The sequence below is a fragment of the Paramisgurnus dabryanus genome, chromosome 16 (genome assembly GCF_030506205.2).
Source record: "Paramisgurnus dabryanus chromosome 16, PD_genome_1.1, whole genome shotgun sequence".
NCBI classification, from domain to species: Eukaryota; Metazoa; Chordata; class Actinopteri; order Cypriniformes; family Cobitidae; genus Paramisgurnus; species Paramisgurnus dabryanus.
This window is the reverse complement of record NC_133352.1, coordinates 33,073,350-33,090,308: the sequence shown is the minus strand read 5'-3', so window position 1 is coordinate 33,090,308 and position 16,959 is coordinate 33,073,350. Positions and strand designations below refer to the sequence as shown.

Genomic DNA, 16,959 nt, shown 5'->3' with positions numbered 1-16,959 from the left:
ACATCCTCTCATCACTGTAATTCCACATCGTTCCTCTAGAGGACAGCGTTCAAACCTAAAAGGTGAGACCTTTCAGCCAACGTCTGTTGTGGGGATAGAAATACCTCTCCCTCTGATCCTGCCTGCCAGGACCGCTCAACACGCTTCAGGTTTCAGGTGGCAACCATTCCTCTTAAAATGAAAGGGTCTCACTTTACAGTTCAGTGCCTCTGTTGAGCCCCTGCTACACATGCCACACAAACAAACAGAAACACACACACACACTGAGAACCTATAAACAGATGCTGATGAAGTCCCTCTAATCCACTGACATTGAGCTTTCCTCTGAGATGTTAACTCGCATACGTTTACGCATAAGGTTTGTGCAAATAGGAGTGAAGAGGAGTAAGAACGAAAGATGAAGAATAAGAGACATACAACAGTTCCTTGCAATAAGTTACAACTATCAACCCCATCTTCAACAACAATGCACACACAAACGCAGCCTGAGAAAGTTCTTCAAAACCACAGTTTTATTCATATGCAACTTTATATTTTCTTTTTTTAAATATTTCATAGCTGTAAAATTCTGTCATTCCATCAGATCAAGTGCAATAATGGACTCTGAAGGAAACCAATGATTGTTCAATTTCAGAGATTATAATGGCTAATATTGCCACAATTACTACCTAAATATCCAGCTTATTAGTTATTTATAAAATATTTGATTCAAAAATAGGCACAAAATGTTTCATTTGTGAATTAAAGATATCTCAAAGCTGTTTAAGAAATTATTTTCACATAACTGTTTTATAGTTATAAAATTTAACCTTATATATATATATCGCAGATGGCTATGATTGACCAATCAGATTCAAGCATTCCAGAAAATCTGTAATAACCTCATTAATGTAATATAGCACAAATCTTAATTTCAATACAACTCTGTAATGATTGTAAAAAATATTATGACTTAGTATTACTATAAGTGTCAACTAAACAGGCACTGATTTAGTAATTTGATCTTTCCCGCTACAATTGATCTTCCCTCATCCACATCACAATCGCATAAATATAAAACGGACTATTCATCACAGCTTCTGTCCCATAGTTATGTGTTGACCAGTGATGTTCGAGTGTTTTGGAGCACGACAGCTCAGTTTGGGATTGTAAGTTTCGGATGGACGTACCTGGAGGACAGTTGCACTCTTGTGTCACGTCTCTGGCCACACGCAATTTCGGCATCGCTTCATTCAACCTCTATCATGAGAAACACAAAACACATGTTTGTACCGCAGAGGGACACAGATTGCAGTCACAAAATATAAATAACGACACACATGACAACTTTTGTTCATTACTCTTTTAGTTTGGTATATGGAAAATATGAAAAATTTATAAAAGCATTTTAGTCTTTAGAATTTTTTTTTTAAATGGTCCCAAACTGTGCTGTCACTGGGACAGTACCCCTTTAAAGGTACCATTAAGGCACAGATAGGTATACATTTGGTAACAATATGTACCTTTGAGAAACTAGTATGCCTCTTTGGTACCAATTTGTACCTCTGAGGTACTCTTACAAACTTTTTATGTGCAAATGTGTACGTTACCGCCTGAGTGATAGATGGGGACCATAAAAAAAATCTGACAGTAGGCAAAAATCTGACTGTGGTTTTTCATTTACACATGCTATAATTAATCATGTTTAGTAATACTATTTTAATTGTAGTATATAGCATTGCATAGCATAGCATAGTATATCACAGAATATACTGATAGATAGATAGATAGATAGATAGATAGATAGATAGATAGATAGATAGATAGATAGATAGATAGATAGATAGATAGATAGATAGATAGATAGGCAGACATATAGATATATATACACAACAAGTAAATAAAACTGTCAGAATAAAACAGAAAAAAATATAAATTAAAAAATTTTTTTTTTCCTTCAGATGGTTTTTGTATAAATCAGTAATTTACAAAATGTGAGCATTTGGTTTACAAATATTTAATTTTATATTTATTATTATATTAGCAATATTATTAAAGATAAATGATATTGCTGTTTACTAAATTAACCATTATTATTATTTTATTGTGGTAAAAGTGTAGTAACCATGTTTTGGTGTATTGATTACTATCAGCAAAACCATGGTTTTACTACAACAATTCACTATGGCTTTTGAAAACCCATATGGGTTATTTTGTGGTAACCATGGTTTTACTACAGTTACTATGTTTTTTTAACTGTAGTAAAACCATGGTTAATTTTCGTAAGGGCTATGCATTTAAACTGCAGAATAAAAGTTAGATTTCAGATGTTGTTAAGAGTTTTCACTCATACAGAATTAAAAGCGCTTGCCTCTTGTAAAAGTGTTTCAATGGATGTCCTCAGATCTTTGGAAACAGATGAATCTTGACAGAAGTCACTCAACTTTATCTCCAGCTCTTGTATTCTGCCCTCCATTTGATGCGTTTTAAAAGTCATCAGAAAACATACCGCGATGGAACTCAGCGATAACACAAAACACACTAAGGTTGGAAAAGACACCAAATAGCGCAGATAAACAGCCTTGGGTGAGTTTTGTTTATCTACATTTCTATCCGCAGATTGATCCATGCTGAAAAAGTGTCCGATTAGTTTCCAATAGTTAGGTTACCCGTGTATTGATCAGTTCTTGATCGATGAGATGTGGCTGTCAGACTGAGCAACCGAGTCCCGTGCACGGATCTTTGAACGCCGGATGTGTCTTCAAACATAGGGAGCAGCCTACCTAGACTGAGCGTCAAGGGCGCGTGCTGCGTTCTTGTGAACTTTTAAGATTTTGTGCCGAGTCAGCTATGCGCAAATTCACTGAAATACATTGCGTGCTCCTAAAGACAGAAATGCTAGCCGTGACTATGCGACCCCAAGGATGTTATCTAGCTAGGGATCTCAGTAGGTTTTGAAACGCTCTTGCACTTTCTGCGCTCCGTGCGAGTATATCAAGCGTAAAACTTCCCTTACGAAAATTAACCATGGTTTTATTGTGGTAAAAGTGTAGTAACCATGGTTTTTTGGTGTATTGATTACTATCAGCAAAACCATGGTTTTACAAACACCAACTATGGTGTTACTATGGTTTTTGAAAACCATGATTGTCAAAACCATGGTTATTTTGTAGTTACTATGGTTTTACTACAGTAACCATGGTTTTTTGGTTTTAACTGTAGTAAAACCATAGTTAATTTTTGTAAGGGTTGCGTTTACAAGCAACTGCGAAAAATCCGAGTCAAAACTTTCACTTTTGAGTTTGTTTTCATCTTTTGTAGAGTGTTTGTTCAGGTTGTTTTTAAGATTGTCATCCCGTAATGACACGGTAGTTTAGAGGGATTCATTTTTAATTTGTCCCATGTGGTCATTGGTCAAGTTCTTATAACTGAAGAAACGTACATTTATAAAGTTTACATTGGACACGTTTAAGTGAAACTACGCATTCATCCAAATTTCAAAATTAAAATATTTTAAATCAAAGAACATATTAACATTGTCTCTTCCTATTTTTTACAGTCTATGGGATCATTAGGCGCCAAATATGTGCACGTGCCTTTCTGATTGACATCCGTTTTGCATTTTATCTATCCTGAAAGCAGCAAAGCATCAAGTAAACCAAAACACACTCTTTATCTATTTTAAATTAGTTATAAACCAATTGGAAAAACACATTACCGTTCTTCAGCACCAGTCTGGATAAAAACAAACGGTAGTAAACCTAGCAATTTTCTTAAAGACATTCAATTTTCTCGAACAACATTGATTGACTAAGGTGCATTTCAATTAAGGGTCTGGATCTTGAGGAAGCGGACTTTGAATGCGAGACTCGGTCTTTGAAGGCTGCAGCCTTTGAAGTCCACGAAGCGAAAATTGCGTCACTTACTGTTCCCGCTGTCAGTACCCGATCCGTGCCGCCTGCCCGAACTGTTTTAAGCATGCGCATAATTATGCGCATGCGCAGAAGCTCTACGTGTTTTACGACAGTTTACGACCCTACCTGATCTGTTCTACGCATGCGCGACAACCGGAGTTTAAAAATAGTGAAGAAATGCGTCATATAACAACACCGGCGAACATATGGAGGCTAAGGTAAGTGACGGAAATGTTCGTTCAAAAGTTTTTAATGCAGATATACAGGCTTCTTTATGCATAAACAAGAAGGTCACTAAGACATAATATTATATATACAGTATTTCATATCAGCATGTAGTTAGCTAGCCTAGGTGGCTGGTTAGGCTTACAATGAAATGCAGTGTGTCCGGTTACCTGAAAACTTCGAGTGTTTAAACTTACAATTATTTGATGGTGTATTGGCCCTGACTAGATTCATGTGACATGTAAACCACAATCCTTGTTGATACCAGAGGTGGACACTACTTAAGTATTTTACTTTCTACATAAAAGTATTCCTTTTTTAATAAGTGTTTTACTTTGGAAAACATACATTCCAAAGCATATTATCATATTTTTACTCCACTACATTTCATAATTTCAAGTTTTTGGTTTCCCTACTGAAAATCCAGCTAAAACCAGCATAAGCTGGTAGCTGTTTTTGCTGGTTTAAGCTGGTCAGGCTGTTAGACAGCTGACCCACCAGCTTTGCCAGGCTGGGAGGACCAGCTTAAACCAGCTACTGCCACCTTAAAGCTTATGCTGGTTTTAGCTGGATTTTCCAGTAGGGTTGTGTTTTAATCTCTATCTTTTTATGTTAATCTAATTTATTTTTATTGTTTCGTCATGTCATCTTTGTTTTAATACCTTTCATTGTCTGTGCATGTCACATTAAAAATGTACAATGTAAATAAAGTTGATTTAATTTGATTTAGTCTTTCATCATTATATCTATGTGTTAACATTGTAGCAGCATATGGTGAGTCAAGATATCTTTTTTTTTTAGTAATTTGTATAAAGGACCAACATGGACCAGTATTTATTTCATGCTGCCCTTCGGCAGTACCTACTAAGTGGGATGTCGATGTCGCGGTTGACTGGAAGAGAGTCATGCAGGTGGCCAACCACTTCGTTGTAGATGGTAAGTTAGTTGAGATAACATTGGACAGACAGACAAACAGACCAGTAAATCAATAAATTAATCAATCATCTCTTTTTCAGACAATCATCTTTTGTATACTATTATTTTCTTTTCAGTGTTTTACATCTGCTCTTGGTTGTTTCCATTTAATGAATCTCGCACTGCATACTATTGTTTGCTTTGTGACAAATTAAATGTTGTGTTTGTAGATTTGTCCATGCTGATGGCCATGCAGCATAGTTGAAGCAGACCTGTCAGAAAACATCTCTAAGGTGCTATGAATCCAATGACTAGTAAGTAGAACCTCAAACTAATACATTGCTATTCAAATGTTTATGGTTGTGGTTTTATTTATTTAAAATGCACCCATTTCATTGCTGAAAACAACGTTATCTTGTGTATATGGTATAATATAATGTGTTTGCGTGGTTTCTGGTAAAAAAAAAAACATTATTTTCCACATTCCGTACATTTTTGTAGGTTTAGATTTACCTCCTTCCTCAAACGCATTGATTTTGTACAGAACTCAGTGATTTAAAAAGCTCTGTGTCCCTAATTGACCAGCTAATCTGTACATTGTGACGCTCCTTACCATGTTTAAAAGATTCGCTCACAATGCAATGCTAACAGGAGTAAACTTACAGGCCAAAGTGGGAGGAATTATGATATTGTCAGTCTTGTCTACATCACCAATCCCAGGAAGTAAACTGTTGCCTACAATCCGTGTGTTTGTTGTTGTCCAAGAAAAGAGATTTACATTGGAGACGATAACTTGTGTCATCTTTTACTTTGGGGTTTGTACCTTTCGCATATCGTTAACACTTACTAATACACACTTACACACCAGGAAATGCAAAAAAAGTGAATCAGACCATAGTTGTACTTTACATAAACAGTTAAACTCTACCTTAACCTTACTGTCTTAATCAAGAAAAACACCTCTTCTAAGCCAAGCATTCGCATACACATCCTATGACCTTGTTCTCCAGTGATGAAATGATAAGAAGTGCACATAAACTTTTGCTTGAAATAATATGAACCGCAGCAATCCTAATCCTTCTAATTTTGCTTTCCTGTTTTTTTCCCATCAGGATACGCATCCTTAAATTACTAGAGGTTACGGAAGCTCCTTTTTGGATCCAGCTTCATTTGTGAAGACTTCAGATGATGCCAACACTCACAGAGACTTAAGACGATGGCAACAATAGATGAAGCAACACTCACAAAGACTTTAGATGATGGCAACTATAGATGGACATACAAAATTGCCAAATATAATATTGTAATTACTGCCCCAAAGCGCAAGTTTGCAGATTTTTAACCCACTTTATATTGTTACAAATACAATAGATGCTAACATTTGAACAGAAAATGTTTCCTCTTTATTCTTGAGTTAATTGTGCTGATTTATTCCCTTTTTTTTTAATCCACAGTACTTTGCCAAAATTATGTTTTGCATCATCCAAATGGTTCATTTACAAATTACAGACATTGTAACAACACAAAGTGGGTTGAAATTCTGCCAACTTACCCTATAATAATAATAATTGTCTTTTAACTGAACATGACTTTAAACACATGACTTGTATTATCTTAGAGCTATTGTGATATTAATATTGTTTTGTTTCCAGAATATTCTCCTCAGTGAGTCACTGTTACCTCGGACTGATTAAGGGATTTTTTGTAACCTTGAAACATGCATTGGTTTTACAATGGTCAAACTGCAGATCTTATTTCAAGGTTTTGTTACCATGGTTCTACTACAGTAACAATATTGAAATGCTGGAATGAAACTGTGGTAACCATATTATTTTAAATCATGGTAAATTTGTGGTTACTAAAATGCACTACTATATGTTGGTTTAAGAGCATGATTATTTTTTATGTATTAATAAACCATGGTTGATTTTATATTTACCGTGGTTTTACTGCAAATTATGGTAAAAAATTATAGAAAACTTTTGCATGGAGACAGAAAAAAAGTGTAAACTGAATGTTTCTATTCGTAAGTCACGTTGGTTAAATGCATCTGATAAATGTAAATGGATTTGTATATTTATTCTGTTTACTGAAACTAATAAATTTGCAGTTGCTATTGTTTATTATTGTGTTGAAAGACATTTAGGTTAGAGTGATTAAACGATTATGAACCATGAGCCGCTGTGTATTAGCTGGGACGCGGTTTTGGATAATTGCCAATAAGTCTTCATTTAAATATGTTTAAAAAGAGTCTTTATTAACTACACAAAAGTGTAGCCTACAAAAATACGCTGCCAGTTGTTATGCTTAGCCGTAAAGTGTTTCACACATGCGTGGTACCAATCGCACAGTGAAATGGTGACGTTCTCTACTACGCAATTATGCGCATGCGCAATACAGATAGGGCAGGCGCACGCATCGGGTACTGACACCCGCCCTGCGGGATATTAGAGAATATGAATAGTTATGAACGTTTATTTTAAAATACCAAGACGTCACAGGTGCGCACTGAATCTTGGGATAGGCGAGGCCGCGAAGGATCCATGGATTTCAGGGGAAACGAAGGCCGCATTTGGAGGCTGCATGTGACGTCATCGGCCCTCAAATACGGCCTTCGAAGGACGCAGCCCCTCCTTCTGTTGTGTGGTAACATCTTAATCGTTATTATATATATATATATATATATAAAATAAAGAAGTACAATTTAAAATTGTTTACAGAATATATCAAGCGAAAGAAACATTGAAGAGTTTTCATCTGGACATTGATAACAAATGTTCTTTTTGTAATTGTGGAAAAGAGACTATTGTGCACTTATTCTATCTCCCTGCTCATCATTATTTTGGTATAAGATGTTACAATTTTTAAGTGTAACATTGAATTGCAATCTAAACTTAAATTTGTCTTCAGTTGTACTTCATTCAAATGAACATGAATTTTTGTTATTAATTTGTTTTTGCCATTAGGGAAATGTAATATTCATCAGGTCAAATTGAGTCATTCGTAAACTAATTTTGTTAATTTCAAACGGTCTTTAAAATATAATTAAAATCTATAAAGTTTATAAAGAACAAAAAAGCCAAGAAAACTGTTTCTCTTTTAAATTAACGTGTTTGTGATCTTTTTTTAATATTATTTTTGTACAGTATGTGAAAATCTTTGTAATCTTGAATAAAAAAAGACGCACCCCTGAATTAAATAATTTGCCTCAAGCCCTAGCACAATTTTGTTTATAAGGACCAAAGCTGTGATCTACCGCCCCCTATTGGTTTGTATTACACATTACATCTCACACAAGTCAATGGCCATACATTTTTATTTTTTAAAAATGGGAAACATACCTACAAATCACTACATTGATATTCACAAAACTAATGGATTCATGATTACATTTCACACATTAGATCCTATACAATAAACAACACAACTGCCAAAAACCCAAAACTCACGCCCTTATAGTCACACATCAGAGTCTATCATGAAAATCATTCACAACATAAATTACAAATCAGTGGACAACTGGAGAGCATTATCTAATGCACGATTAACAGAAAAAAAGCACAATAAATATGAGCAATGAGCTTATCATCTGCATAGAGGACTGATGCAGTCAACAGATAGGGCCTCTCTCAGAGAGGAAAAACAGCAGAGGAGAGACCCAGCACTTCTACTTGATCTTCTTTAAACAGTCAAAGAACGGATGCTTGAGAGCTTCGCTCAGTGTGATCCGCTTTGTGACATCGAATTCAAGCATCCTCTCGATGAGATCAAAGAGCTGCTCGTGATCTGAACTGCAGGTCGTCATGTATTGCTTTGGAAAGAAGTTACATTTTGTTTAGATAAAGTATTGAGAAAAATGCTAAATCAAAGCCAAAGTAAGAAAAAATAAAATGACAACTTTAAAAATAAAACTCACTCTCAATGGCTTGCACTGCTTTCTGACGTAACGTCCTGCGGAGCTGTGAATGTCCCAATCCAGTTTATCATGACGAACAAATCTGTGCTTCCTGTAGAATAAGCAACATGACCATGTCAGTTTAAGGGCTTGAAAATGTTTAAATATTTGGCAACATCTCTGATAAGATCAAATTGTAAACCATCATGAACTAAAGCAAACAAAGGGTTTCAATCTTTCATATAATATTTGCAATAAAATGTTACCTTGTTTTCTGCAGCATTTGGGTTGGTATGGGGCCGAGCACTCGCTCCATCATAGCTAGATGTTCTTTACTGTCATGTGTCTAAAATTTTAAAAGCACAGACAAATCAAGAAGTGATACATACAGAGAACGGTTACTAGCAAAAAAAGTTAACCATACATAGATAATTGAATACAAAGATATTATGAAGAATATTTGTAACCAAGCAGATCTGGGACACCATTAACTTCCATACTAGGAACAAACAGTAATATGGAAGTGAATAGTTACCCAGATCTGTTTGTATGTTTACAATTTTTTTTAAATACAAAATACTTTTTCGGTGAACTATGCCTTTTCCGTACTGGAAAATGTTTTGTTTACAATTACCTGAAATAAAGTTGATCCGAGATAATACTCGACAAGAATGCATCCCAGACTCCACACGTCGCAGGAATGATTCCAGCCCAAATCTGTTAGAACCAGAAAGATTTCTCCGTTACACAATGCCATCCTAAAAATTGTGTTTGCTTCAAAAAGTCAAATGTATAGCTCCTTACCAAGAATAACCTCTGGGGCTCTGTAATGCCGTGTGGACACCACAGATGTGTGATGCTCGTGGTCATAAGTTGCATTTCCAAAATCGACAACTTTCACGTCAGGATTCTTCAGCGTTCTCTCATCCCTCTTCTGCGAATCAAAGCCAAATAAATATTTAGCACTCAAAAGCATTGATGGATCTAATGCATGATTTAAAAACATCAAATCGAGTGACTGACTCTCCTTACCATTTTTGGGTTGTACTTGATGTCATATTCGGAATTGATGAAGAGGATGTTCTCCGGTTTCAGGTCGGTGTGTGTCAATTTATTCTTGTGAAGAACTGAAACAAACAACAGGCAAACATAAGCAAAAGATTATAACTAAAACATAGCATAATTTGTTTTCTCCACAACATACACAAAAAAAGAGGAATCAAACGGAGTAATGACTCACATCTGACCGCTCTGATGATCTGGTAGGCCATGTGTCTAATTTGGTTGATTGAGAAGGGCTGAAAGTTGTTTTCCTTTAGAAAATCGTATGTGCTCAAACCCAGCAGCTCAAAGGCGATGCACACATGCCCGTGGTGATCAAACCAGTCAGACATCCGCACGCATGCACTGGAAAAAACAGAAAAAGGAGTAAACAAATGCGAAATACTTCATTGCATGAACTGGCATGACGTACAGTGTAATTGTTTATCACGTAACACGACATACTGGCATACAAAATACATTTCTATCTGTACTTACTATCGTTTATCACAGTCGAGCGAGTTCATCTGTTCCAGCACCTCGACCTCAGACAGAGCTGCCTCACGATAGCGATCAATGTTTTTAATGATCTTCAAAGCTACACGAGCTCCTCCTCTGTAATAAGATAATAAGGTAATTAACACACAAAAGTGCCTTTTAATGGACGTGAAATCAACCAAGCGTGACACCGCATGCCCATTTGAAGTCCACACGAACTTACTTTTCACGATCGATGCACTCCACCACTTTGCCGAAAGCTCCCTCTCCGAGCGTGCACACAATCTCATCTACGGGTTTAAAGAAATACCATTAGAGACGTGAAATGGACGTACTGTCAACATCCCTATCAAAGATTCGCTGTGCATTCAAAATAGAAAATCAATTCATAAATGATACACAAACAAAACACAATGCTAGGCTGGTGATACACACATCAGGATAAGTTTAAGTGTTGTCACAACTGCATTTATCAGGACCCCATAATTAGCCTAGAACTATAATGTCAAGTAATGTTTGACCCCAGAACACAAAAATAAGCAGTGAAAGAAATAAAGATACAGAAGAAAGAAAGAAACAGAAAAGTGTGTATTCTATACATCTTGCTCTTAGCATGTCTCCACTGTGATAGATCAGGTGACCCTCCTCATCATCCTCAACACTCCTGGATCTTTTCCTGCGATGATTCCTCTGGGGTTTCGGACCACCATCATCATCATCAGCACCATCATCATTAACCCACAAGAACCGAGGGGGACCAGAACGCGCCATTCATTCATTCAGCGAGGGTAGTACGAGTGGGGGAGAAGCGTTTCGGCCCATTCAGATACCCGCAGCAGCCAGGCCCGGCCACAGGGAGAAGCCAATGCAAATTCAGCCCGCGAGATACACACAGGGCCCACCACATAGTGTGTGTTACAGAAGAGAAACAATGGCAACATATTTTCAGATGAGATACTTTCTCAAACCATTAAGTAGACAGTTACAACAATTTATCAATATCAAATCAACATTTAGATTTAAATCTCCCCCTCCGTGAATGAGGTGCCTTAAAACAATTTACGTGCTGTGGTTTTCCTGGTCTATCAGATCAAGTTTATTCCCCCTTCACAAGCACATATATATCTTAATATTAAAGTAATTATTTCATCCATCATTCTTGCTGACATTCCTTCAGACAATACTGGACATGAGGAACTCCAACAGTCCATAATACAAGAAAGAAAGCGAGATAGAAAGGTGGACAGTTGCCTTGGCAACAAGAGACGGACGGTGCTCATACCGAGTGGGAGCGATGGCGTCTGTGCCCGTGGCGACTGCTTCGTCGGCTGTTCCCGGAGGATTTGCTGTAATGATGCCAGTCTCTGTCTCTCTCTCGGTCCCTGACTCTGGATCTTTCTCGGTACCGGTCCTTACAGACAGAACGGCTGTCCTCCTCATGTTCTCTCTTTTCTTTGACCTTTAGCTTTTCATTCGAGCTCCTGGTCTCAAGGTAATGCCTATGAAAAAATAATAATAATAATTGGTGTACTGAGCCTTCAGAGCAAAAGGGCGTGACCTTTTCACTGAAAAGCAAAAATGGACGAAGCCAAAAAACTTATATTGACGAAGCGCTCCGTACTCATTTGGACCCTCATGATTCGATTCAGAATTGATTCTTGTCGTACTAATTAGCATATCTGTGATGTCATTATGTCACATTCGTGCTTAAAGTCAGACTAGTGTTGCATACATAAATGTAAAAAAAAAAAAACTCCAAGGAAAACCTTTTTAGTTGTACACAGTTATTTACTACGTTGTACTATGTATAGGTGATAAACTGGTAGATATGAAAAACCGGTATAAATTTGTCAACAGGTAGAGATTTTGGACCATCGTCTTCATCGAGGTTATGCTGGTCACGAAAACGTAACGTCTGCACACGTATTTAAGCACCATAGTTTTAAATTAAGTGATTTTAAGCCATTAAAACACAAACAACAGTGCTATATGCGCAGGCTGTTTCTGTGTGAAAGGAGCGCGCCAGTCGCGCATCAACTGCTCATTAAGCTTGTGAGCGTTTTTGTCGCTTTATTTGTTTTAAATACATATATGTGTCAAAATTCCCATCTCTGCAAGTATCTTCATAAACACGAGAATTTAGGACTAAAGAGAAAGTAAACAGCTGAAAGAGAAAAAACGCATGTGTAACAGTAGATTGGATCCGGACTTTGGTCTTAAAGCGTCATGAAACACTAACCGACACTTTTTTTTAGATGTTAACAAAGTTAGTTGTGTTGCACATCATAGAAGACAATGTTAGTATCTGTTCAAACTAGTTAATTTTTAGCTTTTTTGTGAAATTTTTGTCTTCCGGGTTTAAACTCCATATTGTGTAAACGTCACAGGCTGTTAGGGTGGGTTAGAAAGTTTGGATATGGCAAGACATGATAGCCACGGAGATTCATAGGACCAACCTGCTAGGCATCGTCGTCGACGAAGTACAATTAACTTATAAATGGTAAGTGGTATTTATTATTATCATATTATCATTATGCCTGTACTGTGGTTGTCACAGTGCCACTAAATTGTGTTGCTTTTCAATATCAATATACAGCTATCGGTTTAGTGGCATAGCCTTCAGCTGTGTGCAAACGTACCGATAAAAGTTGTTTACGTTTCAATTGATGTCGCTCTACATATGTCATCTGGTATAATTTAAACGATTGCCAATGAGCTACGTCCAGACCCATTTGATAGAGATTTGTAGTGGCCAATAAACGGCTTCGTAAACCACGCCTCAAATACAAGAATATAAGCATATGGTTCCCAGACCACATCTCATTCTCTAGGAGACTGGTCTGGTGTTAGCCAGGCTAGGTAATCTTAGTAAATCTTAGCTTAATTCAGTTGCCCCACCCACTCATCGCCATTCTTCTCACAGCGTCCACGCCCATTTAAGTAGCATTTTTTTTAAATAATGGTGAGGTAGACTGGAGCTGAAACTGCAGGGTTTCATAATGCTTTAAAGGGGAACCTAATTTTGTTCCTGTCTGTCACTCATGTTTAAAAGATATATAATGCACATCATTCTTTCATCACTGACTGTTTATAGATGGATTTCAGTCACGTGACCTTTTACATCATGCCGCCATCTTTAGGACCTACCGAGTACCAGTAGGCTATTGACAAGCATTGGCTACCTTGCTACGATTTACGGATTTCTTATCTTTTACTGTCTATGATTCTTACGGATACAGTAAAGGGCTACGAAAGACAACATGCCGCATCTCGACTGTCATGAAAATAAACGCTACTTTAAAAAAATATATCTTGGTTAGGGTGTGATGCCTTCTCGATCCCTGATGCGTTCTTCCAGCCGCTGTCCGCTGCTACCGAACTACCACTATTTTACAACATAAGAAGGCGCGACACAACATGAAACTTTGCTCGAAGTATCACCTGGATCTCTACACATGAACGCGAGCATTGAGAACATTGTTTGTGTACACAGAGTTTACTAAAAAGAAAGGTTTTGTACAACTGACTTTGGCTGTTATGGTGTCCGCTTGTCATCTCTGCCAGACGTAAATAATCGATTTCCGAAGGGGAATGAATGAATATCATATGAGGCTCCTTTTTCAACCTGAAGCTTAATATTGTTTTTCACTTGCGACAAAACAACGACTTATCCGTGCATTTTTATGGAACTATGCTTTAGGAGATATCAATCTTTACAATCCTCCCTCCTTACGTCGCAATTGGAGATCGATACATATTGACTGGGAAGAAGGCGGCGAGCGGACGCCAAATCATCCAAAGTCAGTTGTTCAAAACCTTCTTTTTAGTTAACTCTCTGTTCACACACAATGTTTTCAATGCTCGAGTTCACGTGTAGAGACATAGGCGATACTTCGAGCAAAATATAATGTTGTGTTGAGCCTTCTTAGTGTTGTTAAAATAGCAATTTTGATGCTCACAGCATATTGAAGGCATAGCTTCTAGTTCTTTTGCGACCACTTCAAGTCCTTAAAATGGCGGAAGACAAGTGAGTGACGTCAGCTGATATCCATGTATATTTAAGGGAGCTTGAATTGTGTTTGGTTTTATCTTTTTTTTAATGCATTTATAGTTTTTTCGTGAGAATTATGAAAATGGCATTAAATATTTTAAAAACCTTATTAAAAGATAATAAACACGTCATGTCATGATATAAAATGAATCCTTTCGTGAGATAAAAAAATTTTCATATCATTCACCCCTACGTCGTACATATAAATGGTTAGTAAGGCAAATTTAGATTTCATGTTGACTTTAAATAAATGTAGTCTTATTTGTGCGTTTAATTGTTTTATATAATGGTTATTTAATAATATTTAGAGTGCTTATTTTATATAGTCTTTGCATAGGACATATTTACCCTATGCACAGTAACACAGAGGACACAGTGTCTTTCAAGAAAACTGTAAACTGGAAAGACTAGTTTTACTAGTCAATACTCTCTGAAGTCCATATGGATTCAATGGTCAAAGAACACGCACTTCCTTAACAATTCAATATAAAAAAAATATTGTTCATTTACCAGATGATTTTATTTAAAATCAACTGCTTTCAAATAAAGATGATTAGATTGATCTATTTATCTGATTGTAGATGATTGAAACCAATTCAAATGTTTTAATATTTAATACACAAATCTGTTGTAAAAGAGATTAGAAATCGTAAAGATTGTGTATTCGATCTCAGGGAACACAAATACTGATAAAAATGTAAAGGTAAATGAGTTGCGTTTGATCGAGTTGTGCTGATGTGTTGTGTTTCTTACCCTTCGCCGTTGTTGTAATGATGGCGGTGGTGTTTTCTGTATTTGTTTTCTCTCTCGCTGCTGTGTGAGTCTCTCTTGTGTCTCTTTCTATTCTCCACTTTCTCCTCCAAACTCTCCTCGCTAAACCACGGAGAGCGCATTCTCTTCGACTGTTTCATCTGATAAAACACACAAAACATATCACATTATGTAACACAATATAATACAGCAATGATTCGGTGTTCGCGTTCGTGTTCCCGATGCCTCGTGTCTTCCTGATTTCTGAGCTTTCTTTTTTTCATAAAAAAGCTTCGATATTTAACATAAAATTACAAATACTAACTGAAATCTTGTTCGTTTTAACATTTCAACACGGTTAGTGTACCTTTAACTGGATAATTTAAAATAAATTAGTCGGTCAGTCTTTTGTCGTAAGGTAAAACGGTAACGTTAGCGCTTTTAAGTTAAATATAAATATATCCTATATAAACAAACCACCGCACTTCTAACTGATGACAATTAACTAATAATAAAAGTATTACCTTAATAGCCTTGAGAAATGCTCAAAATAGTCGATGTATTGCGTCGACGAAGATTTCCAACGTAGAGTAGGTATTTCTGCTTTCTTCGATATCGTCTGAAGGGATCAAAATGGCGGCCGTCAAATTCGGAAAGTTCTAGAAAGGGTCAGTGACGTAATCCTAGACAGAGCGCCCCCGTGCGGTACAGATATCTACTTTTTCAAAATCATAAAAAATTATATATATAGAGGGGTTGCATGTTTACAAACATTGCAGGGTGCGCGCGCAACCAAGGGGCAGAAAGACCGATTGGTGAGCTGATCTGCTACTGCAACAACCTTAATTATTGAAGCGTTCTTTAATGTTTGTACATAAATAAGACTTGATTTTAGTTGTATCTGTTTTTCTGTCTTTATTTTTGCAGTGTTACTGTGATACATGTATGAATTATAATTTTATAATTATAATGCTAGTAACGTAATAGTCGCATCTACTGGTATGTTAACATCAGGCACCCAGCACTGACTCTGTTGGTACTATTTTCCACGCAAAAATTCCTTGGCATTTTGACTTACAGACACCGCTACTAGCATACAACACAATGCACGTCTCTTCTTTCTGCCCCTCGGTTGCGCGCGCAACCAGTTAGTGACGTCGCCGTGCAACCCGTCTATATATATATATTTTTTTAAAACATATTTATAATAAATAATTATACACCTCACCCGTAGCAGCATTTTTTTAAAAGCTCTTGAGATTAAAAAACTTTAAGTCATCAGAACTGTTGTTTTATTTTTATATTATTTATATCAAACTTACTTAAATTATGATGGGCCACCACCGTATTATTATTCACATAGAATTACTTTGTACAAGCTCACTTACACTTCTGTTTACTTGTCACATATATGTTTGTATATTGTGTGCAAAATATTTTTTTGTTATTTTATTATTAGTTTTAGTGAAATATGAAACATGTCTCACTATACAAAACCTTGATACAAATCCAATTAAAGTACCAACGAAAACAAATACTTAGACATATTTTTATACAAAAAATAGTGTAGGACAAAATTACACAAGGGGTTTATTCAACAAAATATACCACAGTTTACATAGCGCAAGGGGTTTTTGTTCTCTCATACAATTTAAAGATTTGAAGAGCACCGCTCATGCTTTTTGGCAGAG

The 16,959-nt window shown here is 36.5% G+C and overlaps 2 protein-coding genes and 1 long non-coding RNA gene across 4 annotated transcripts in view; 1 reads left to right on the top strand and 2 right to left on the bottom strand.

Moving 5' to 3' along the window:
• LOC141280870 (collagen alpha-1(XXIII) chain) overlaps window positions 1-2,715 on the bottom strand; it is a 124,916-nt gene extending 122,201 nt beyond the window's left edge. Inside the window, exons 1-2 of the mRNA XM_073812108.1 lie at window positions 2,351-2,715; window positions 1,170-1,239 (exon numbers count right to left, since the gene is read on the bottom strand). Coding sequence (XP_073668209.1) covers window positions 1,170-1,239; window positions 2,351-2,608 — 328 coding nt within the window. The 5' untranslated portion in view covers window positions 2,609-2,715. The remainder of the gene's footprint in view (window positions 1-1,169; window positions 1,240-2,350) is intronic.
• Window positions 2,716-3,960: 1,245 nt separating this feature from the next.
• On the top strand, window positions 3,961-7,154 carry LOC135762825 (uncharacterized). Its single transcript, XR_010539370.1, has 4 exons — window positions 3,961-4,111; window positions 4,920-5,054; window positions 5,264-5,347; window positions 6,146-7,154. It is a non-coding gene; the product is annotated as an uncharacterized lncRNA (long non-coding RNA).
• A 1,177-nt stretch (window positions 7,155-8,331) lies between these two features.
• clk4a (CDC-like kinase 4a) lies at window positions 8,332-15,948 on the bottom strand. Of its 2 annotated transcripts, XM_065275303.1 has the most exons (13): window positions 15,793-15,948; window positions 15,272-15,429; window positions 11,750-11,966; window positions 11,067-11,157; window positions 10,691-10,757; window positions 10,468-10,584; window positions 10,169-10,335; window positions 9,961-10,055; window positions 9,733-9,862; window positions 9,563-9,645; window positions 9,195-9,274; window positions 8,950-9,040; window positions 8,332-8,844 (listed from the first exon to the last, which is right to left on the bottom strand). In XM_065275303.1, the coding sequence occupies exons 2-13, from the start codon at window positions 15,427-15,429 to the stop codon at window positions 8,701-8,703; spliced, it is 1,440 nt and encodes a 479-aa protein (XP_065131375.1). In that variant the 5' UTR covers window positions 15,793-15,948; the 3' UTR covers window positions 8,332-8,700. The 2 variants fall into 2 exon arrangements, with proteins under 2 accessions (XP_065131375.1, XP_065131376.1); XM_065275304.2 differs by lacking the exons at window positions 11,067-11,157; window positions 15,272-15,429; window positions 15,793-15,948 and having other exon boundaries at window positions 11,750-11,864.
• Between the last annotated feature and the right edge of the window lie 1,011 nt (window positions 15,949-16,959).